The sequence below is a fragment of the Colias croceus genome, chromosome 6 (genome assembly GCF_905220415.1).
Source record: "Colias croceus chromosome 6, ilColCroc2.1".
Taxonomy (NCBI): domain Eukaryota; kingdom Metazoa; phylum Arthropoda; class Insecta; order Lepidoptera; family Pieridae; genus Colias; species Colias croceus.
In genome coordinates, this window is record NC_059542.1 from 4,148,942 (window position 1) to 4,172,520 (window position 23,579).

The following is a 23,579-nucleotide window of genomic DNA, read 5'->3' on the forward strand; positions in this document are numbered from 1 at the left end:
ACGAACACGAACACGAACACGAACACGAACACGAACACGAACACGAACACGAACACGAACACGATAACGAACACGAACACGAACACGAACACGAACACGAACACGAACACGAACACGAACACGAACACGAACACGAACACGAACACGAACACGAACACGAACACGAACACGAACACGAACACGAACACGAACACGAACACGAACACGAACACGAACACGAACACGAACACGAACACGAACACGAACACGAACACGAACACGAACACGAACACGAACACGAACACGAACACGAACACGAACACAAACACGAACACGAACATAAATTCAAATTCAAATTCAATTTCAAACTCGAACTCGAACACGAGTTTGAATTTAAATTTAAATTTAAATTTGAATTTGAATTTGAATTTGAATTTCGAACACGAACACGAACACGAACACGAACACGAACACGAACACGAACACGAACACGAACACGAACACGAACACGAACACGAACACGAACACGAACACGAACACGAACTCGAACACGAACATAAATTCAAATTCAAATTCAAATTCAAATTCAAATTCAAACTCGAACTCGAACACGAATTTGAATTTAAATTTGAATTTGAATTTGAATTTGAATTTGAATTTGAATTTGAATTTGAATTTAAATTTGAATTTGAATTTGAATTTGAATTTGAACGAACACGAACACGAACACGAACACGAACACGAACACGAACACGAACACGAACACGAACACGAACACGAACACGAACACGAACATTAATTCAAATTCAAATTCAAATTCAAACTCGAACTCAAACAAACACGAACACGAACACGAACACGAACACGAACACGAACATTAACACGAACACGAACACGAACACGAACATGAACTCAAACACAAACAAACACAACGAACACGAGCACGAACACGAACATGAACACGAACACGAACACGAACACAAACTCAAACAAACACAACGAACACGAGAACGAACACGAACACGAACACGAACACGAACACGAACACGAACACGAACACGAACACGAACACGAACACGAACACGAACACGAACACGAACACGAACACGAACACGAACACGAACACGAACACGAACACGAACACGAACACGAACACGAACACGAACACGAACACGAACACGAACACGAACACGAACACGAACACGAACACGAACACGAACACGAACACGAACACGAACACGAACACGAACACGAACACGAACACGAACACGAACACAAACACGAACACGAACACGAACACGAACGCGAACACGAACACGAACACGAACAGGAACACGAACAAGAACACGAACACGAACACGAACACGAACACGAACACGAACTCAAACAAACACAAACACAAACGAACACGAACACGAACACGAACACGAACACGAACTCGAATACGAACACGAACACGAACACGAACATAAATTCAAATTCAAATTCAAATTCAAACTCGAACTCAAACACGAACACAAACAAAAACACAAATTCGAACACGAACACGAACACGAACACGAACACGAACACGAACACGAACACGAACACGAACACGAACACGAACACGAACACGAACACGAACACGAACATTAACACGAACACGAACACGAACACGAACACGAACACGAACACGAACACGAACACGAACACGAACACGAACACGAACACGAACACGAACACGAACACGAACACGAACACGAACACGAACACGAACACGAACACGAACACGAACACGATAACGAACACGAACACGAACACGAACACGAACACGAACACGAACACGAACACGAACACGAACACGAACACGAACACGAACACGAACACGAACACGAACACGAACACGAACACGAACACGAACACGAACACGAACACGAACACGAACACGAACACGAACACGAACACGAACACGAACACGAACACGAACACGAACACGAACACGAACACGAACACGAACACGAACACGAACACGAACACGAACACGAACACGAACACGAACACGAACACGAACACGAACACGAACACGAACACGAACACGAACACGAACACGAACACGATAACGAACACGAACACGAACACGAACACGAACACGAACACGAACACGAACACGAACACGAACACGAACACGAACACGAACACGAACACGAACACGAACACGAACACGAACACGAACACGAACACGAACACGAACACGAACACGAACAAGAACACGAACACGAACACGAACACGAACACGAACACGAACACGAACACGAACACGAACACGAACACGAACACGAACAAGAACACGAACACGAACACGAACACGAACACGAACACGAACTCAAACAAACACAAACACATACAAACACAACGAACACGAGCACGAACATGAACACGAACACGAACATGAACACGAACACGAACACGAACACGAACACGAACACGAACACGAACACGAACACGAACACGAACACGAACACGAACACGAACATTAACACGAACACGAACACGAACACGAACACGAACACGAACACGAACACGAACACGAACACGAACACGAACACGAACACGAACACGAACACGAACACGAATACGAATATGAACACGAACGTGAACACAAACACAAACTCAAACTCAAACTCAGACACAAACTCAAACAAACACAAACACAAACAAATACAACGAACACGAACACGAACACTAACACGAACACGAATACGAACATTAACACGAACACGAACAAACACAAACAAACACAACGAACACGAACACGAACACGAACACGAACACGAACACGAACACGAACACGAACACGAACACGAACATTAACAAGAACACGAACACGAACACGAACACGAACACGAACACGAACACGAACACGAACACGAACACGAACACGAACGCGAACACAAACTCAAACTCAAACTCAAACTTAAACTCAAATACAAACACAAACACAAACTCAAACTCAAACTCAGACACAAACTCAAACAAACACAAACACAAACAAATACAACGAACACGAACACGAACACTAACACGAACACGAATACGAACATTAACACGAACACGAACAAACACAAACAAACACAACGAACACGAACACGAACACGAACACGAACACGAACACGAACACGAACACGAACACGAACACGAACACGAACACGAACACGAACACGAACACGAACACGAACACGAACACGAACACGAACACGAACACGAACACGAAAACGAACATGAACACGAACACGAACACGAACACGAACACGAACATGAACATGAACTCAAACACAAACTCAAACAAACACAAACAAACACAACGAACACGAGCACGAACACGAACACGAACACGAACAACAACAATAACAAACACAAACTCAAACTCAAACAAACAAGTTACGGCCCTGCCTTCATACAAACTTGCTGAATACGCCGTTCGCACGGGAATAGAATGTGGGTGCGATTTCCCTTAGTTAGCATCCAAGCTTACGTCTTTATAATTATTAAAATGTATAAATTCATTCTTTAACTCCGGTTTGCATCGTGCAGACATGGGTGTAAAGTCTCACTTTAGACATTAAATGTAGTTTCTAAGTACATCTGAGTTTTCTTTTGGGGCCTCCGGCTGCGGGACATGTAATTAACACACAAACACAAACATAAACATAAACACAAACACAAATTCAAATTCATTTATGAACATCATAATAGGTCAAACTTGTTAGTAATTTCTAAATTACTATGTTAGTACAGAACATTAATTATTATCATTTTACAATTTGTATAGGATTTGTGTAGGATATTTATGTACAATAATATATGTACTTGCTCGCAACCTACAAACTTACAAAACTTAACTCGGTACTGTAAAGTCCAATATATTTTTAAGAGACGAACAAACATACTAAAACTGATTTATTGTATCCATCTTAATTCAATCTTAGAATATAGATTAACAAACATAAATACATACAAATACATCCATCCTCACAAACTTTCGCATCATCACTACATAGTATAAAACAAAGTCGCTTTCTCTGTCCCTATTTCATGGATTTTGATGCGGTTTTTTTTTAATAGATAGAGTGATTCAAGAGGAAGGTTTTAGTATAATATAATTCATTAGGTTTTAGACAAAACGGGCGAAGCCGCGGGCGGTAAGCTAGTTTATAATATTAGTAGGTTAGGATAGGATAGGATGGTAGGTAGGTAGGATTTGATACATGTAGAAGTATCTCGATTTAAAATATTTATTAGATTAACTAAATTTCAATCTAGTCTATAAAAAAACCATTAGTTTATATGGAATTTACTGGAATTTACTGTATTTCGAAATATTGTATTGAGTTTCTTAATTTCCGTCGACTGACATTATAAACGGATATTCATAGAAGGTGATAAACTGAAACAAATTTGAATAGATTACAAATATAAAAAATTAAACAAAACAAGTAAGTAATAATAATTATGTTCTGCAATTAAGTATTTGACACACATTTGACATCAATACAAAACAATCTAATAGCGGAATTTACCTTATAAACAATATAATACACGTCAAGCGTAAATTATTTTAGAATATACCATAATGTCTATCTATACATCATCAATACATATAATAAACTTCTAGAAAAGTCGTGTCTGTACAATCAAAATATATAAAAAAAAATTAGCAGGTGCTATTATTAAATCGATCCCAAACCCAAAACTGTAGTTAAAAAAGTTCTAATGGTCAAATTAGAATTATTCTTACTTCTAGGTAAATTTTATACATAAAATGTCCTTTAAATTATGTCGTATTATATTTTTAACCCCCGACGCAAAAAGATGGGTGATAAGTGTTTGACCGCTATGTGTGTCTGTGTGTGTGTGTGTCTGTTTGTGCCACCGTAGCTCGCTAACAGGTAATCCGAATTAGATGCGGTTTTTTTAGTTAGGCAGCATATTTTCCGACGCTGGTTCTTAGATAAAGTGTATCAAAATCGGTTCATCCATTTATTATACCTAGGTATATTATTATAGGGGTAAATGTGGGAATGAAAAAAACGAAAGTTGTCAAATATAAGTACCTAAGTGATATATTAAATGAAAGTGAACGACCTATCAGTAACAAATCGGTTCATCCATTTATTTAATATAGGTATAAAAGTGGTAATAAAAAAATGAATTTGTCAAAAATATACTCAAGTGACATATCATACGAAAGGGCATGACGTGTAAAGTTTAATTAGACATGTTTTATCAAAATCGGTTCATCCATTTATTATACCTTTTTATGGGAAAAGTGGGAATGAAAAAAAAACGAATGTTGTCAAATATACCCAAGTGACATATCAAATAAAGGTGCATAACGGGTGAAATACACTTAGTTATATTTTTATCCAATTCGGTTTATCCATTTATTAGATTACAGCGGTAAAAGTGGGAATGAATAATGTGGTCAAATAATATACTCAAGCGGCATATCAAAATATGAAAGGGCAACGTGTGAATTACAATTAGTCATATTTTATCGAAATCGGTTCATCCGTTTATTACATTTAGGGCTTTTTAGGGGTGACAGTGGGGATAAATAAACCAAATGGAGCATCAAACTACAGGATATGACGTGTACATATAGGTACAATTAGATATGGTTTACATCAAAATCGGTTCTGCCATTTACTAGGGATGGAAAGGGAAGGGTTGAAAGTCTGTGAAAGAAGAGATATGGGAGCGAGAGGATAGCCACACCCTGGAAATTTTGAACTCTACTCAAAGCTACATAGGCCTGGCCCTTGGCAATATTTTTTCCTAAGTATACCACTTCTTTTGCCACTGTGGTCCATTACAATTTGTGCACGGTTACGGCCCAACTTAAAAGATGTCAAGGAGCAACAAACTTATAGATATCAATATGATGTAGGAATGTAATATGGAGGTAGAGGTAGGTCTCGCTCACTTGAAAATATTACATGAAAATAAGAAACCGAAAGGAATAAATAATTATTTTACAAACTTCCCGACGATCTTTAAAATTAAGTACCATATATGTATTTTGATAATGAGGTATATTATGATGATGTTGGCATGGCAGCCCCGATGACTTTGTTTTTTTTTTATAAATATATAAAATGGTATTTATTTTTAAAAATCTTCGGGAAGTTTGTGAAATTATTTATTCCTTTTTCTATGTATGCACTTTTCTTCGTAGCGCTGTTTTTTTTTATTTAATTTTTATTGCACGGTCTAAACGGTTTAGACCTAAACGGTAACCTACAGGCGTGAGACAGGATTCAGGAAAGATCTGATTTGGATTTTGTGCTGGATTTGATAAAAACTGAGTATCGATTAAGCTGATCAGTTGCTGCACGATACATAGTTAAAAACATCCATACAAGGAAGGAAGGAAAAGAAATTTGCTCCCATCCCCCCTGGTGCCTAAAAATATTAAGACATAATTTAAAAGAAATTTTACGTAGAAAATTAATAAGGCATTTTTTTTTGTATTGTTTAGCTCAGTTTAGTAATAAATTTTACTTACAGTTCTTTTAATTATTTATGGTAGTCTGTGTTTACTCAATAATTTAAGATAAGTAGTAACTACTATGCAGTCACTATTCCACGCGGACGAAGTCGCGGGCACAGCTAGTATATAATAAATCTGTAGAAGGGTCAATTCTGTACATTGAAAATATTGAAAAAATAAATAGCAGGGGGTGTTATTGGATCGATACCAAACCCAAATATGTAATTAAAAAAATTTTTGTCTGTCTGTCTGTCTGTCTGTCTGTCTGTCTGTCTGTCTGTCTGTCTGTCTGTCTGTATGTTAAGGCATCACGTGAAAACTAACGGTTCGATTTCGATGAAACTTGGTATAATTATACCTTATTATCCTGGGCGTAAAATAGGATACTTTTTATCCTGGAAAAATACGCAGAAAAAAATTAATCTTAATTTTTTAGTTTTATCCATAGACGTTGTTCAGTAGAACCGCGAACACACGTTGCGTATTATTATAGGCCTAGCCGTATTTGGGTCCAATAGATATTTATAAGATGTCATTGTCAGAGTTACTCAAAATGGAGAAATAAACCATCCACGCGAAGACCGACATCCGCGCGGACGGAGTCGCGGGCGGAAGCTAGTTTTCTTAATAAATATTTAATGCTTTGAAGGGAAATTATTCAATCTTTGGTTAAAACTTATCGTCCAATAAACGATTACATTTAAAACTCACTCGTAAAATATTACAATTGTATGTAATATGTATGTAGATAATATTATGTCATGTTTCAAATGGTTGTTTGATATGTTATTCGACGAATACCTGAGTTGGCCTGAATTGGCCATTATTGTAGTAATATATAGAGAACAGATCGATTGAGAATATTAAACATCTTAAATAAAAGATGTATTATGTGCTTAATTGTATATTTGAATAAATAAATAACCAACAATCATTTGATAAGCTAATGCAGAGACATATGGAAATTATTTAATGGTAGTATTGATGAGCGGGAGCGGCGTGCGCGTAGACGGGAGAGGCCGCTTGCTTGTAGACGACAGGAGCGACAGCTTGCTTGTAGACAACGGGAGCGACAGCTTGCTTGTAGACGACGGGGGTGACAGCTTGCTTGTAGACCACGGGGGCGGCGGTGGGAGCACTGTTGTGCACGACCGCGTTGAAGCCGTTGTGGTCGTCAGCGGTGTACTCCACGGTCCTGATGGAGCCGTCAGCTTCGTGGAACGAGTAGGAGCCCTTCACGACATCGCCATCGCGGCTCTCCTGCTGTTGCTTGTCGTCACCGGTGTGGGGGTCGGACACAGCGTAAGAGAAGTCGTATTTGGGGTGCGCCTACAATATAGAAAATGCGATAAGATCGTGTGTTCGAAATATTTTGTCAATTGCAAATTATGTGAATGTGTGTGAATGGAATACTCACGAACTCCTCGGGCTGAGCGACGACCTTAGCGACGGGGGCGGCGTAGTGCACGGGAGCGGCGTGGTAGACGACGGGGGCGGGGGCAGAGTGGTATACTTGGGCGGGAGCGGCTTGGTACACGGCAGCGGGCGCGGCGTGATACACGGAGGCGGGGGCGGCGTGATACACAGCGGGAGCGGCGAGCTTAGCGACGGGAGCGGCGTAGGCCTGGGGCTGGTCGTGGCGAACGATGCTCTGGGAGGAGACGGCCGCTGCAGAAGAGTAGTGCCCTTGGGCAGGTAAAAGTCCAGCGGATGAAACCGCTACGAAAGCACAAAGAACAACGACCTGTAACAGAAAAATTAACCAAATATAAATACACTCTTAACAAATTGAATTACTTAAAAAGACGAATATATTTTAAAAATCCTACTTTGCAAAACATGTTGATAAAGATGAACTATTCAATTGATGAATGATGTATGGGATACACTTGGCACTGGTTTTATAGTCCAAAATTCGATTGAGATTACTTCAGATGTCAAGTAGTGGAAGTTGTCTAACGAGATTAAAACGCTCTGACCTTGCTCTAGGTCGCCATAGGTTCGCGAACTGGTACATTCACTAATTTATTTAACGAATGATTACAACATGGAGCTATTGAAATATGTCATAGTGGGCGTCAAATAAATTAGTTGCAATGGTAAAAAATTGCATAGATGTAAACATTGATCACACACATAATAGTTAATAATTAAAAAGTATCATGTTTAAAATAAATGCATCCCAAAACACTTTAAGATAAATGATATAATAAATAGCAGTAATCAATCAAAAGAAACTCTTTTTTTCATTTTTGTAATTTGACTGATGACAATTTATAGATATGTTTCACTACCTAAACCTGAATCACTGAACCGATTTTGATAAAATTTGGAACAGAGGTTTTGTCAAACAAAACTTCAAACGAGTTAAATAGGAAATGGTAATGTGTATAACTTTTATAAATTCATTTAAATAAATTTAATACAGATACAATATTTTGAATATTATTAAAGCAGGCTTTTATATAAATAATGTGTAATGACCCTTGCAAATTATAATAATTAAGGTTTCAATCACATAAATCATTACGATTCCATAATATATCTGAGAGAATGTCAACGAAAGTAGTAAGTAAGTGCCAAAGATTAGTTGCGATTGCCCGGGGCAAGGTTGTGCTTCGTGATAACGATATGACATGGAACTCGTATATATAATGAAACCGTGAACGCAGAAAAAACATTCTGCAAACTATACAGATACAAACAACATGTTCTCCAAAGTATGTTTTACAAACAACATTAATTTATTTCATTTCTTTTAAGTTTGTTTATTACTATTTCTTTTTGAATTAAGATAATGTAAATACATAATAATTAATTCTGTAACTTTCAGCTGGTAGCTCTCTGCGCATTCGTGGCCGTGGCCTCAGCTGGCCTTGTGCCTGCTCCAGTGCACTACTCTTCTGCTGCGGCTGTCTCCTCCCAGAGCATCGTCCGCCACGACCAGCCCCAGGCCTACGCCGCTCCCGTCGCCAAGCTCGCCACTCCCGCTGTGTACCACGCCGCGCCCGCTGCCGTGTACCAAGCCGCTCCCGCCCAAGTGTACCACGCTGCCCCCGCCCCCGTCGCCTACCACGCCGCTCCCGTGCACTACGCCGCCCCCGTCGCTAAGGTTCTCACTCAACCTGAGGAATTCGTGAGTATCCCATACACACACATTCACACAATTTGCAAGTGCAAAAATATATCGATCATACGATCTTATCGCGTTTTCTGCATTCTAGGCTCACCCCAAATACGACTTCTCCTACGCCGTGTCCGACCCTCACACCGGTGACGACAAGCAACAGCAGGAGAGCCGCGACGGCGATGTTGTGAAGGGCTCCTACTCGTTCCACGAAGCCGACGGCTCCATCAGGACCGTAGAATACACCGCCGACGACCACAACGGCTTCAACGCGGTCGTGCACAACAGCGCTCCCACCGCCGCTCCTGTCGTGTACAAGCAAGCTGTCGCTCCCGTTGTCTACAAGCAAGCTGCCGCTCCCGTCTACACCCACGGCGCTCCCGTCTACGCGCACGCCGCTCCCTCTCACCAATACTACCACTAAAGAATTCCAAGTGATGCTCACCAAATGATTGTTATATAGTTATTTATTAATTAGCAAATAAATTTTATCAATTGAATACTATGCATTTTATAAGCTTTATAACACTTATCCTTATCCTAAAACTCCAAAGTTTTACAATTGAAGTAGACACCTTCGCGAACCCTCTTACAGCACTGCTTTTTGCTAGTAAAGTAGATAGAAGATGAAAGAAATCGCATTGATTCAATGTTGACAAGATTATCCTAATTGCAAACCTCTTTTCAAAAATAATACTTACGGATAGCAATCATGATGCTAATTTTTAAGCATACCATTACTGCAATGATTATAGTAAGTTTTATAGCATTCACTGTGTCATTTGGAAATCGCAAGACATCAGTTCTACGATAAGAACTTATTTATATAATTTAAGTTCGCACTAGAACAAAGTCACGTTTTGTGGCTTTCTTTAATACAGCATCGCATTTTGTCATAGATATGTACCTACTGTATGTATATTGTCGCACTATGTATTGTATGATTTTTGTTTTATAATTATAAATCCGCCGATGGGAGATTTATTTTAAAAGATAACATGAAACATTTATGAATACATTTTATTGCAAGATATATTTTTTTAAAAGTTGACAGTTTTATGTTATCGTTTTAAATACCTACCATTTTGAAAAAAACGTTAAAACTATTTTTTAGCATTGTTATGTTATACAGCATCCAAGACATAAATAAAGAAAACAGATCGAACAGACGTGAAAACAATTTTATTCAGTTCTCCTCTAGCAAATAATAAAATTAACAAAGAAAACTTTACACGTGTAAATCACTTCAGTATTTTTGTGAGGAATCAAACTCAATATAAATATAATAATATCTACAGAAGCATTAAAATTGTTTTTAACAAAAATCTATAATTTTTATAGATTACAAATTTACGTTACTTGAATGAATTACTAAGTTTTTAAGAAGAAAATGAAGAGAACTGTTCAGCATTTTTTTAACTGCACAGTTGCACACTGACATACTTACAAATTGTATCTTCACAATAATAAGGAGCAGTCCTATCTATCTGGACATAAAAGTGCTAAGTTAACATTATACATTAAATAACTTATAGTACCTACAAAAAAAGATTTAAAATAGTTAGGTATGTTATGTTATATCTTTAGCAATTCATACACGTTTTGTTTTGTAAGGGTGCACGGGAGCGGCGTGCTTGTAGACGGGAGCAGCCGCTTGCTTGTAGACAACGGGGACGGCGGTGGGAGCACTGTTGTGCACGACCGCGTTGAAGCCGTTGTGGTCGTCAGCGGTGTACTCCACGGTCCTGATGGAGCCGTCGGCTTCATGGAATGAGTAGGAGCCCTTCACGACATCACCGTTACGATATTCTCGTTGTTGTTTATTGTCACCAGTATGGTCATCAGCTACGGAGTACGTATACTCATATTTAGGGTAAACCTACAATAAAATAGTAGGTACAAATAAGTCATTCGAGAAAAATTCCCAAGCCAGTTTTTCATTTATGTGTGTTTAATTACATAACACTTTATTTATTTTCTTATAGAAATTGAAAAATAATAAACTTTACTCACAGTTTCCTGTGGAGTAGCGTAATTAGCTCTAGATCCGCGGTACATGGAAACAGTACTATACGCCTGAGGCACATCATGTCGCACCACCGTCTGGGAGGATATTGCTGACGATGCACAACTTGCAACCACGCCGCTAAAGAACAGCACCTAGAAATACAAGGATTTAATGAACAATAATTAAAACCCATATAACTGTTTAAATTACCTACTTTGGCATAGGCATAAACTTTAAAATTGCATTCATATAATTTTACATTTTACTTTCAATTATACTTTATAAACCATTTTATAGGGCCTTACTTATTTTGGTTATTAACTTACGTGAACGAACATGATTCTATAATATTAATGGTCAATCACAATCGCAAATATCTAACTTTATAGTCCCTTTCTATTAAGTAAAAAAGTAGGGGAAATGTTGAATGAAATAATCAACACCAAATTCTATGACTCAGCATATTTATTTTATCAAAGCCCAATATCTTCAAAGAAACGAATGTCTTACTTTTTCTCTTTAAACAAAGGATGATGTGTAAAAAGAACATTTTATTAGCAACCAGATGACCCGGTGAACTTCATAATATCGTTAATAACATTTGGTTGTATTTTGGTTGTATCTTTACTATCCCTATAAATTTATATTCTTAGAGTGTTGTGAATTTATATTCTTAGAATTTATGATTTTGAAGAAAATTATTTAACGATTTCTTTAAATCATTTGTGTAGTTTGCCATAATATTAAGATAAGAAAGAGAAAAATATGATGACTATACGCACAAAATACAAATAAGGGCCTATTTCTTATCGTAGTTTCTATTTAACTAAGCAAAGTCAGATGGTCAAACTCGTTACATTCAGCTCTATACTTTTATTGTAGTCAAAGGAGGAGGTCTTTATCTAAACAAAATGGTCCGTACAAAATTAGCACAATCTATGATATAGTCTAGAAAATCATTTATGAAAGTAACGAAACTATACAAAAGCTTACAATTATCGTTTCATTGATAAGATCAAAAATATCGGATCCGCGTTTATTCTCTACACAATCGTAAAGACAAAGTTGGTTTGATAATTTTTTTAGTGAATTTATATAATACCGATTAGAAAAGTATAAAATACTTGGTGGTATTGGAGACAGCAACAGTTAGTTCTTTTCTTTAGTTAAATACGGTACATCCCAAATCTAACAAAATGTACCGTAAAGTAAGGACCCTTTAAATTCATAAAAAACGTGAATAGTTTCTTGCATTCATTAAAATATATTTCTTTACCCTGTTTTCTTTTTCAGATTCTTTGTGTCATAAGCCTTTTTGGTTTCGCTACAGCAGTTGTCATCGATCATACACAGGGACTCATCAAGGATTCTTACCGGAATGGAGGCGATAATAATTGGCAGACGATTAAAGTTTACCATCCACCCTCGCCGCCAATGTTTCAAAAATATGATACTTATGTGAGTCGAAGTTGTAAGCATGTAGAAGTTTATTAAACAAAAAAATTACTAACACTTGTTTAAACAATTTTAAAGAGATCATAATAAAGTATTTATTTGGAGGAAAATTAAAAAATATCTAAATTTAATCAATTGTTCTTCATCAATAAACATTATATTCCAATCCATGTCAAGACGACTTAACTGGATTAACAACATGTGTATATTTATAAAATTGTAACTTGTTTCTTCTTATTTTAAGGCTTATCCAAAATATGAATTTGAATATGCTGTATTGGACAAAAACACCGGTGACCAAAAACATCATCACGAAGAAAGGGATGGACACAGAGTTCGCGGGCAATATAGTCTTGTTGAAGCAGATGGCTCTTTAAGGGAAGTCCATTACAACGCAGATGACTTTTCAGGGTAAATTTTCTTACACAATATTAGTAACTACAAAGAAACTAAACACCCCAGATGAAATTTTTATTCTTTTCTCCCTGATATATTATTATAATGTAACATAACTTCTCTTTCAGCTTTAATGCAGTTGTAAGTAAAAGTTTCCTCAACCATGGAAACCAGGCTTACTCCGTTCATGAACACACGCGTCACTTCTCACCAATTGGAAATGGAATCAAAATAAATCACTTTTTCCCAAATCCAAACCACAAATTCCAAGAAGCCTCGACAAAAGAAAGCGAGATTAAAGATACTAAACCAGTTCAGGAATCAACACAAGAGCCAAACGTGTATGAAAACGAAGTTCAAAGTATATCAAATGAAGACAAAATGATTCGCTTGGAGCCTGTAAAAGAAGAGGAAATTACGACCACTGAATCTCCCATTGTCAAAATGGAAGCAGTGGAAGGACCATATTTTAAAGTCGTGCCAACGATATCGATTAATCATGAAGAGATTGAAAAGCCTGCAGAGAACGAAGTTGTTCTTCCAGTCACAGAGAAGTCTCCAGATAATGTTGAAGAACATAAGCCAGAAACAGTAACAAGTCCACAGGAACATATACACGACTCCGATGTAGCATCATCCTACTATCATTCCAAAGTCTACTACGTCGGCTTTTAATTAAATAATATATATTTTTTTTGTTACTTTTCCAATTAAGTGTTAGTCAAAATTGTTATTTAAACCTATTCAGTGCCGATTTTTCAATGCTTGGATAAAACTTATTCGTCGAATAATGTATAAAACTACCATTTTAAAAACGTATTCTAATAATTGCCCGTATTTGACAGTTTACGTGACATTTTAATATCATCGTGTAATAATTTATTGGACGGATAAGTTTTATCCATGCATTGAAAAATCGGCCCTAAATATATTATTATATAATAATATTGTTAAATGTTAAAGTCGTTATGTACAACACCATCTTTTATTTCGAAAGTACACTCGTATGAATGCAATCATTCTCGTAATGAATCGACATTTTTTAACCTGATTCTAAAGAACATAACTAGATGGCGCTTTGCGAAATTAATATTTTGCATTAAATACGAAGCTCATAATATGGTAGAACCGTTAAGATTTATCGAGCATATAAATAAATATAATTGTAAGAAAGAATCTTTCAGTATGTGATATTTAATAATTTTGTAATTCCATGATCGTAAACAGCTAGAATAAGTAATTAAATAAATCAAGTTCTTACTTTGAATCAATATGAAACTACATCTATGATTAATTAGTAGTAATCCATACTAATATTATAAATGCGAAAGTAACTCTGTCTGTCTGTCTGTTACTCAATCACGCCTAAACTACAGAACCAATTTTCATGAAATTTGGTATGGAGATATTTTGATACCCGAGAAAGGACATAGGCTACTTTTTATCCCTGGAAAATGACGCAATCCCGGAAATCCAACGGGAACGGGAAATATGCGGGTTTTTCTTTGACTGCGCGGGCGAAGCCGCGGGCGGAAACCTAGTAGTAATTAAAATCGTAAATACGCTTCTCAATATTAAAGGCGCTCTAAAGATAATATTATGAGAAAAGAAATATAAACACTTGCGACTACAAAACCCAAAAAAATACATAATTCAAAAAAACCTAAAAAAAGTAGTTAGAAGGGGATAAAATAACATTCCAATTTCCAACCAATTTCTTTTAAAAAATACTTTGCCTGTAGGTAGTAAGTGGTGGTGGGTAGCCAAATATGTAACACGTAGTTAAATTTAACATGGTCATGTTACAATTATTTTGTAATGATACCTACTTATGATTTCGACAAACATATAAAATGCGTTTCTTAAAACAATTTTGTCCGAGATAATAACGACTTGACTAACTATGAAATTTTAAAATATAATTTTCGTTATATTTGGGGAAGCTATTTCTTAATGTTCACTGCGTCACTCTTTTGTTATTATATGAACCTCCTTCTTGGCCCAGTGGTTTAGGCAAGTGTAAAATCGAGTGAGCCTAGGTTTGATCCCCGATATGGTTTAAAAAATGTATCCCTTTGATACGGGTGCAAAAGATTGTTCGCCTGATTACTCTACATAATATTATTATGCTTTACTCCACAACATCCGGGTTCGCATAAAATTTATAAAAACTTTTTCCTGAAATTAAATGACAAAGAAAGCGTACTTCTTTTTCTCCAAATCGTCAATTAAAAGCAAAATTTACTTTCTTCTTTTTCATTTACATTTAAAATTAGATAGATCGAAGTGATCTACTTTGTATTCTTTATAAGAATATTACCTAACACATGCATCGAACTGCCAGTTTAATTATAATTTAACAATTATCTAGTTATGTAAGGTAAATTCTTTGGCACTAAAATTGAAGAATTTAGCTCTATGATATAATAATTAAAAGTAATTTCTATAGATAGAGCTGTAGATAAGTGAATTTGTATTATATAAATTAAATATGCGACGAATTGGAAACACTGTTCTGGGAAAAAAATGTACACAATAAGCAGTATTACAAACTGAATATTTAACAAAATTAAGCGGTATACACACTTATTATAAAAAAGTTTCGATTGGCAAAACATCATAAAATCAGATTGTACCTACTAAGTTACTTTGTGATTAGGTACACACTTGGATTTGATTTTATTAAGTCTTATTTTACATGATATTAGATAGAGTACCTACTTTAGCTTCGTTAAAACTTCAAGATATATTAGGAGCTATAAATATACTATTTTATACGATACAATTCAATAGATGTATAAATTACCTCGAATTTTATATAACCTCACTAAAACGTATCTAGTTCCGTCACTTTTCAATTACAATTTTATTTTTCTTAATAGATAGTATTGAAGGTAACTATTAAGTTATTTTATGGACGATGTTTTTTTTTAAAACTTGATAAATTCTTTCAAATAACTAAAGGTTTATTCATAACCGTTTAGACATTTTTCTCATATTTTAACATTACCCTGATAGGACAATTTTTGTGATTGAAACCTTTTTGCTAGAGAGTAGAGTGTATAGTTTCTATCTACAAATACTTATACAATATTGTGATAAAGTTGTTTTCATATACACTGCTAATAATTTTAAAGGCACCTATTTACTTTTTAATTACTTATACAACTTATATAACTTATAAGAAGACAAACCCTATGAAAAACCCTATACTAACACTAGGATAAGATTTTACTAACACTTTATGGGCTATGTGGCCTGAATTAAATGAATTTTATTTATTTATTTATGTATATTAATACACAGGGTTTGTTTTATACCTTCTTAATAGAACGAGCTTGAAGCTTCGTTATTTTAGAACAATAGCATATCCATTAAACGTCCTAAAATTAATAATTTTATGAATAAGGGTAGGGTCTTTCGACTGACCAATAAATAACATGAACTATGAAGCTTTTTATTAGGTAAAGTCTGTTTAACTCAAGTGCCTTGTGAGCACGTCGTAATGATATTCAACACTGGATTGCTCAACGTCTTACAATCTACACTATCATATAACCGTTGTTATCTAAATCGTGTGTATCTAAACAATTTAATTGGTATTTCGTATGACCCTGAAGTGCATCGTTCAGAATTTACAAAATCTTAAATTCTGCTTGAAGTTTTGCGTTAGTTTCTAAGATTTTTACATTCAAATATGGTTTAATATATTACTTTTCATAAGCCTTGTTACACCTTTTTATCACACTTATTACTGTATATATTTATGACCCAATCACCAAAACCTATTCCGCACAATATGACAAATTCTTTGCTAATACATACTCTAAGGACAAATGCCTATTTGTAATTGTAAATCCATTTTTTATATTCTACTAGTTTTATGCCCGCGGCTTCGCACACGTTTTCAAAGATAATTCCCATGTGAATTATATGTTTCATTGCCTTAGAAAGCAGCTTTTGTCACCCTGTAGCTTCCTTACTCTCTCCAGACACAAAATTCTATCTAAACATCTCCATTGTCGCCCAAAAAATAACAATAAAACAACAATTTTATATTTATTACATGAGTAAGAATAAGATCAAAGTAATTTTTGCGAAAATAACTATTTTCATTCACATTTGAAAGTTAATAACAAATAACGTACATATGAAAAGAACGCATTCAACTACGCCCATAAAATCTCTGTTAAAATTTTTGTAATACATTGTCATAGTCTATAATCCATAATTTTAAGCCATAAATACATAAAAATTGTAAAAGTAAACATTAAAAATTACTAAAATGTGCATAAAGATGTAAATCGCATTGTGTTCGGTCAAGATACAATTTTACTACACATCGGACCCATATCAAATGTTGCAACTCGATATAGTGTGATTGGCAACGCAATTACTCTGATCCGATCGGATATCATCAGGAATAGACGCCCCACCACGTCGTCACTTATGTTTTGTTTGTTATATAAAAAGACTGCAATTCAAAACGATAGCAGTCAACTCGAGGCATTAGTATCAAACAAAATGTTTACCAAAGTAAGCACCTTTCAAATTAGACCTTACGTGGATGTCGAGATTAAATACGGCGGTTCATGAAGTGATAAATTTTTTGTTATTTAAAGATTGCAGTTCTCTGTGCGGTGGTGGCGGTGTCGAGCGCTGGTCTTTTGCACCACGCGCCTGCCGTGTCTTCCCAGAACATCATCCGTCACGACAACGTCCACGAAACACCAGTCCACTATGAAGCACACGCCGCCCCACAATACCACGCTGCCCAACAATACCACGCTGCCCCAGTCCAGAACCAGGTGGTACACGCCGCCCCACAATATCATGCTGAGCCTGCTTACCACGCCGCGCCCGCCTATCACGCCGCTCCCGTCCACGCCGCCCCTGCTCATGAAGACCACTATGTTGATGAATACGTAAGGATAACATGACTTTATAATAGAAAAATAAGTGTCCTCTATAGAGCCAAGCATATAAGAATAAAGAACCTCTATCGCAACGATTGCTGATACAAAACAATATTTTTTTAATAAAAATAAATACAGTTGAAGCTATGCACCATATAAAGAAATATAAATTTTGCATATTAATTAGACAATATATTACAGGCGCACCCTAAATACGGTTACTCGTACTCCGTTGAGGACCCTCACACCGGCGACCACAAGTCCCAGCACGAGACCCGCGACGGTGATGTCGTAAAGGGCGAATACTCCCTCCTCCAGCCTGATGGCTCTTTCCGCAAGGTCACATACACCGCTGACCACCACAATGGGTAAGGAACAATCGTAAATTTAAATGTTAGGGAAGAATATCATTATTGTAATATGGGTTTTAAACACACTATTGATTCCTTCTTAAAAACTCTTTGAATCTTTTTGTATCATTCATAACCATATAAATTAATTTACTTATTTATTAAAACAGTTAACCCGATCAGTATTAAAAATTACATTATCTTCATGATTTATAAGATGAGAAAAATAATTAAAAAAAGATACTATAGAATGTATTAAAACTTACCGATTTTACTAACACCATAAAATTTGAAAAGCTACAGAAACATATTTGGTTCATAACTTCCCAGCATTTAAGTTAATTGTGAGTTATGGTTTCCTGTTTTGTCTAAAAATATCAGAAACGTGTAATAATGAAAGTAGGAGAACCTAGGTGTATTATTAAGTGTTAGATATCTAGAGAACCACAACGTTCCACTTCTATGGTGTTGCTCAAGCGCGTTGCGAGCATCGAAACTAATTTCGTAATTAGTATTAATCCTATTTTATTACTGAAAACTTTTACTTCAATCGAAATATTTAAAAGTAAGAAAAATCCATACTAATATTATAAATGCGATAGTAACTCTGTCTGTCTGTCTGTTACTCAATCACGCCTTAACTACTGAACCAATTTGCATGAAAGTTGGTATAGAGATATTTTGATACTCGAGAAAGGACATAGGATAGGTTTTATCCCGGAAATCCCACGGGAACGGGAACTATGCGGGTTTTTCTTTGACTGCGCGGGTGATGCCGCGGGTGGAAAGCTAGTAAGAAATAAAGAAGAATACTTACACAATATGATGTAGATATCATCTGAACTAGCAATGTGTTGCGTAGCGTTATTTTTCCCTTAATTATTAATTTGATCCCCTAAATTAAAATCCATTGTATGCAAATAACACTTTTCTACATCCAAAATTATACAAATCCTAAATCCTAACTTGCCTAAAATACGAATTCCGCAACACATAGTTGCTGCCGTTGTAAACCATTTCACCATAGCAAATTACAAATAGGATCTACGCTTCATCATCTCATGGCAATCACATATTAAATTTTGTTTTGTCAACAGATTCAACGCCGTGGTACACAATTCGCCGCCGGTCATCCATCATCATTAGACTAACCTGTGATATTAGATTAGGAAATGTTAGCTTATACTTCGAATCTTCTCTATCTTCGTATATTCTTCAACCTCTGACTTATAAATTGTTATGTTAACAGTATTAGTTCAAATTCTTAGCCTTCTTGTGTTGTTCTTCAATCTTGTTGTATGTTTCTTTGTTTCACTGTACAATTGATGATTGGTTGATTAGTATATAATATGAATAAACGTGATACCAAAAACTTGTGTCGTACTTATTTTAAACATTATCTATATCAACACCTACACCGTCTTGTATTTTTATATTGATTTACTTCTTCATAAAATTTGTTATATTTTTGTAAAGTATTGTTGAGGAACATCAGCTATATTGTTCAATCAAAATGTAGATATCTACGATGTTTCAAACTCCAGGTATATATGAAAAAAATCACAATATCTTAAAAAAGTTAATTTTTTATATCTTCATTTTAACGATTGATTAAAATAATAAAGCCTATAAGCCATATAAATAAGCGACGTAGTAATGATTTATTATGCTATTCCTTATTGATATATTGATTTATAGCTTTTCATCAATATGTTTAAACTTACACAGTAATATATCTGCTCTCTAAAGTTCATTAATTACGAATATTTTAATTAATCATACAGCTAAGATATAATAGGAAAATAAACTTATGTGCTACATACAGCTAATGAATGTTTTCTATCTTGCTACTGCTTGCTTATCAATAAGAACATCATAATTAAATGAGGATATTGAAAAAATTAAAACTAAACGGATATTTTAAAGTTACTTTTGTAAAATATATTTGTGACGTGAATTGAATTACAAGAAATACATTATAACTTACTGAGATAGATTTTCAGTTAACACTACTCGGTGGTCATTGTAAAAAACTAAAAGACTTTTGGATTGGGGTCATGAAACGGGCAATAACAGTAGGAACAGTGTAGATGGTATTTTCTTTTTGCAGCAAGAGAATCTAAGTAACAATTTGATTTTCTTTTGTGTAAGTATATAATTTCTGATTTTGCCAATGCTTCAAATCTGGAAGAAAATATATGCAGTTCTCTTGATTCCAAAAGTAATTTTGGACACAATAATATGATAAAAATATATCCCCCGCAGACATACAGAACTTACATATTCCAAGTATTTATAAAATAAACCGTCTTCATTTTAAAGAGAAAAGGTTACCTTATCGTGCAATAAATGGGCAGAATATCGAAAGGTCACCGGTAATGATAAATTATTTCACATCGAAAGCATATTAATCGCACGCTTTACATAAGTTCGCTTTTTTATGCAATGTCCCGTAAACGACATTGCAAATTATGTATAATAAAATTATTATTTTAATAAATCAAATGCGACATCGAACAAGTTTTTTTTTATATTTATGCAAATCAATTTCCTTTTATTTGTTCTAATGTTATGTATGTTTTTTTTTTTTTTTTGATAATCAGAAATATCGTTTTGGTTAAAAATTCTCTCATTCTTGCAATGAGAATTTTAAATTAAATTTCTTAATACATAATTCATCTTGGACCATTAAAATAAGTACAGCGCATTTTCAAAACTAAGTTTTGTTATCTTTCTGATCGTCCGATGTAGTAAATCCCCGAAAGGACTTTCATTACTAGTTTTAAATATCTGCTCTCTATCTACGTGATATTAAAAAAATAACATAAAATGTATTTATGATACTCCTATCGAAGAGCAGTTTGAAATAAAATCCAAAAAGATGACATCCAGTATAGAAAAAATCTGAATTGTGTTATACTTTTGGAAACCTCCAAAAAAGACAACCAGTGTAATAATTAATAAGTATCTTATATTTTAATATTGGGTGATCGAATTTATCTAATTACATTCGATTGAATAACGAATGGCAGTAGCAATGACATTGAATTCATTTTTCAATGCAACTTTTTGCGTGCTTTGCGGTTGTTTGTATCGCGTTTTTATACAATTCATAATTGCCGACAGTTGTACGTGTGAAATAAATATTACAAAATGCATTTAAAAGAGTATTTCATGTATTAAAATTTTCGAATTTTTAATAATAGTGATTATAGCTTCACAGCATATACATATATTATATAGCGATAGCTTTTAAACTCTACGTGGAAGAGTTAAGTTAAACCTTTATGCTCTCCTCTTTATGTTATTACCAGATCGAAAAGTGTGCATTGTTTTTTTTTTTCTTTTTAATTTAATAAAATAAACTTTTTTCATCCTTCATCATATATATTTCGTGATATTTCAAGCCTTAATACCAAAAATATTCATTGTAATTCAATACGCTCAAATTTAATATTACGCTCAAGGTTTGACACAATGAAAGTATCATATATTTTAATCCATACTTGAAGCCTGTCATCGTTTCTTCTTTTAATTAAGTTATTAATTAAAAAAATGAATGATGTTAATTAAAATATTTATTAAAATAAGATGGTTAAGCTCTATTTTTACAAGTCTTATTAATCGGAACTTATAATGAGAATATAATATATTATCATTATAAGTGTCGATATTATATTTCAAATTATTAGTAGCCTATGTCTTATTCTGGCTCTTCAGCTATCTTCATATCAATTGTAATCGGTTCAGTTGTTTTACGTGAAGGAATAACAAACAGCCATCCATCATCCATCCTCACAAACTAGTACACTAGTACTATAATATTAGTAGAAGAAGTTATACGCGTTCATCCTTCATAGATTTCTAATTCACAACCAGTCACAACTACGTTAACAAGAAATAATTTCATATATTACTTATATCGTTTTTACGTAAAATTACAATAATATAATATTATCTTATCTGCACAAAATTTTACAAAATCCATTACAACGTTCGCCTTAAAAATGCTGGCGTATTAACAATAATGAGCAATCGTTCTTTTAACGATACCGCTCTTCTTGACATGACATACAGAGAAGATAGCAATCGATTTAACTTTTGGATCGAAAGGTCTCGTTATGTTTTTGCCGATATCGAGTTACTTCTGACCTTCGAGGGTTGCATTACGTTGCTATGCATGAGGGAAATAAACGCTGATGTGTAAAGTTGTGATGCACTGGGTTTGGATGTTATTGTTTTACTAATTGTCTGTGCTAGGTATATAAACTGCGCAAATGGCATCATTGTATTTGGCATTATGTAAATACCATACTATAACTAAGATTATTGTGGTTTTTTTATTATATCGTCATATTTTAATTTAATCGTATTACTCAGAAACCTATAAACTATTTTTTACCTCCAGGAATTTCGGTCAAACCTTTACAATTTTCCATTTATAACAATAAATATCGCAGTTATCGTCAACAGATACATAGGTCACATAACACATATTTTATTTTATTTAAATATATCAGAAAAAAAATCCTCAGTATGCTGCCAGCCTAACATTACACAACAGTTTACTGGATCACTCGGTGCAACCCAGAGCGCTACTTTCTTACCGGACCGGAATCTAAAGGCGCGTTCACACTGTGTGATTTTATAAGTATAAGGCTGAATACACAGTAATTTGTTAAATTAACTAAATATTCACAAATCTTGAGGTATGAAAAGAACTCTACAATTTTAAGTTGTGGATTCTGAATGTACTTTTACTTATATTAAAAATATATTGTATTAAGTCGTAATATTCCTTATACTCAAATTTTATTCA

At 34.9% G+C, this 23,579-nt stretch overlaps 5 protein-coding genes across 5 annotated transcripts; 3 read left to right on the plus strand and 2 right to left on the minus strand.

Annotated features, from left to right (window-relative positions):
* Positions 1-7,396: 7,396 nt before the first annotated feature.
* Positions 7,397-8,402, minus strand: LOC123692258 (cuticle protein 7-like). The gene is made up of 3 exons (XM_045636982.1): positions 8,338-8,402; positions 7,926-8,252; positions 7,397-7,837 (listed from the first exon to the last, which is right to left on the minus strand). Exons 1-3 carry the CDS (start codon positions 8,347-8,349, stop codon positions 7,478-7,480), a joined length of 699 nt encoding a protein of 232 aa, XP_045492938.1. The 5' UTR covers positions 8,350-8,402; the 3' UTR covers positions 7,397-7,477.
* Positions 8,403-9,215: 813 nt separating this feature from the next.
* Positions 9,216-10,129, plus strand: LOC123692260 (cuticle protein 7-like). The gene is made up of 3 exons (XM_045636985.1): positions 9,216-9,228; positions 9,342-9,644; positions 9,733-10,129. The coding sequence occupies exons 1-3, from the start codon at positions 9,217-9,219 to the stop codon at positions 10,057-10,059; spliced, it is 642 nt and encodes a 213-aa protein (XP_045492941.1). The 5' UTR covers position 9,216; the 3' UTR covers positions 10,060-10,129.
* Positions 10,130-11,226: 1,097 nt separating this feature from the next.
* LOC123692634 (cuticle protein 7-like) lies at positions 11,227-11,981 on the minus strand. The gene is made up of 3 exons (XM_045637396.1): positions 11,970-11,981; positions 11,649-11,795; positions 11,227-11,514 (listed from the first exon to the last, which is right to left on the minus strand). The coding sequence occupies exons 1-3, from the start codon at positions 11,979-11,981 to the stop codon at positions 11,227-11,229; spliced, it is 447 nt and encodes a 148-aa protein (XP_045493352.1).
* Positions 11,982-12,839: 858 nt separating this feature from the next.
* On the plus strand, positions 12,840-14,169 carry LOC123692635. Its single transcript, XM_045637399.1, has 4 exons — positions 12,840-12,851; positions 12,937-13,101; positions 13,343-13,509; positions 13,623-14,169. The coding sequence occupies exons 1-4, from the start codon at positions 12,840-12,842 to the stop codon at positions 14,167-14,169; spliced, it is 891 nt and encodes a 296-aa protein (XP_045493355.1).
* A 3,831-nt stretch (positions 14,170-18,000) lies between these two features.
* Positions 18,001-20,112, plus strand: LOC123692263 (cuticle protein 19-like). Its single transcript, XM_045636988.1, has 4 exons — positions 18,001-18,030; positions 18,117-18,419; positions 18,612-18,778; positions 19,858-20,112. Exons 1-4 carry the CDS (start codon positions 18,019-18,021, stop codon positions 19,904-19,906), a joined length of 531 nt encoding a protein of 176 aa, XP_045492944.1. The 5' UTR covers positions 18,001-18,018; the 3' UTR covers positions 19,907-20,112.
* Positions 20,113-23,579: the final 3,467 nt, after the last annotated feature.

Bases quoted from the DNA above. Each gene is read 5' to 3' on its own strand.
- LOC123692260 (XM_045636985.1), top strand. The intron at 9,645-9,732 runs GTGAGTATCCCA...TCTGCATTCTAG, and splicing joins TCACTCAACCTGAGGAATTC to GCTCACCCCAAATACGACTT.
- LOC123692263 (XM_045636988.1), top strand. The intron at 18,420-18,611 runs GTAAGGATAACA...AATATATTACAG, and splicing joins ACCACTATGTTGATGAATAC to GCGCACCCTAAATACGGTTA. The intron at 18,779-19,857 runs GTAAGGAACAAT...TTTTGTCAACAG, and splicing joins ACCGCTGACCACCACAATGG to ATTCAACGCCGTGGTACACA.
- LOC123692635 (XM_045637399.1), top strand. The intron at 13,102-13,342 runs GTGAGTCGAAGT...TCTTATTTTAAG, and splicing joins TTCAAAAATATGATACTTAT to GCTTATCCAAAATATGAATT. The intron at 13,510-13,622 runs GTAAATTTTCTT...CTTCTCTTTCAG, and splicing joins AACGCAGATGACTTTTCAGG to CTTTAATGCAGTTGTAAGTA.
- LOC123692258 (XM_045636982.1), bottom strand. The intron at 7,838-7,925 runs GTGAGTATTCCA...TCTATATTGTAG, and splicing joins TCGCTCAGCCCGAGGAGTTC to GCGCACCCCAAATACGACTT.
- LOC123692634 (XM_045637396.1), bottom strand. The intron at 11,515-11,648 runs GTGAGTAAAGTT...ATTTTATTGTAG, and splicing joins ACGCTACTCCACAGGAAACT to GTTTACCCTAAATATGAGTA.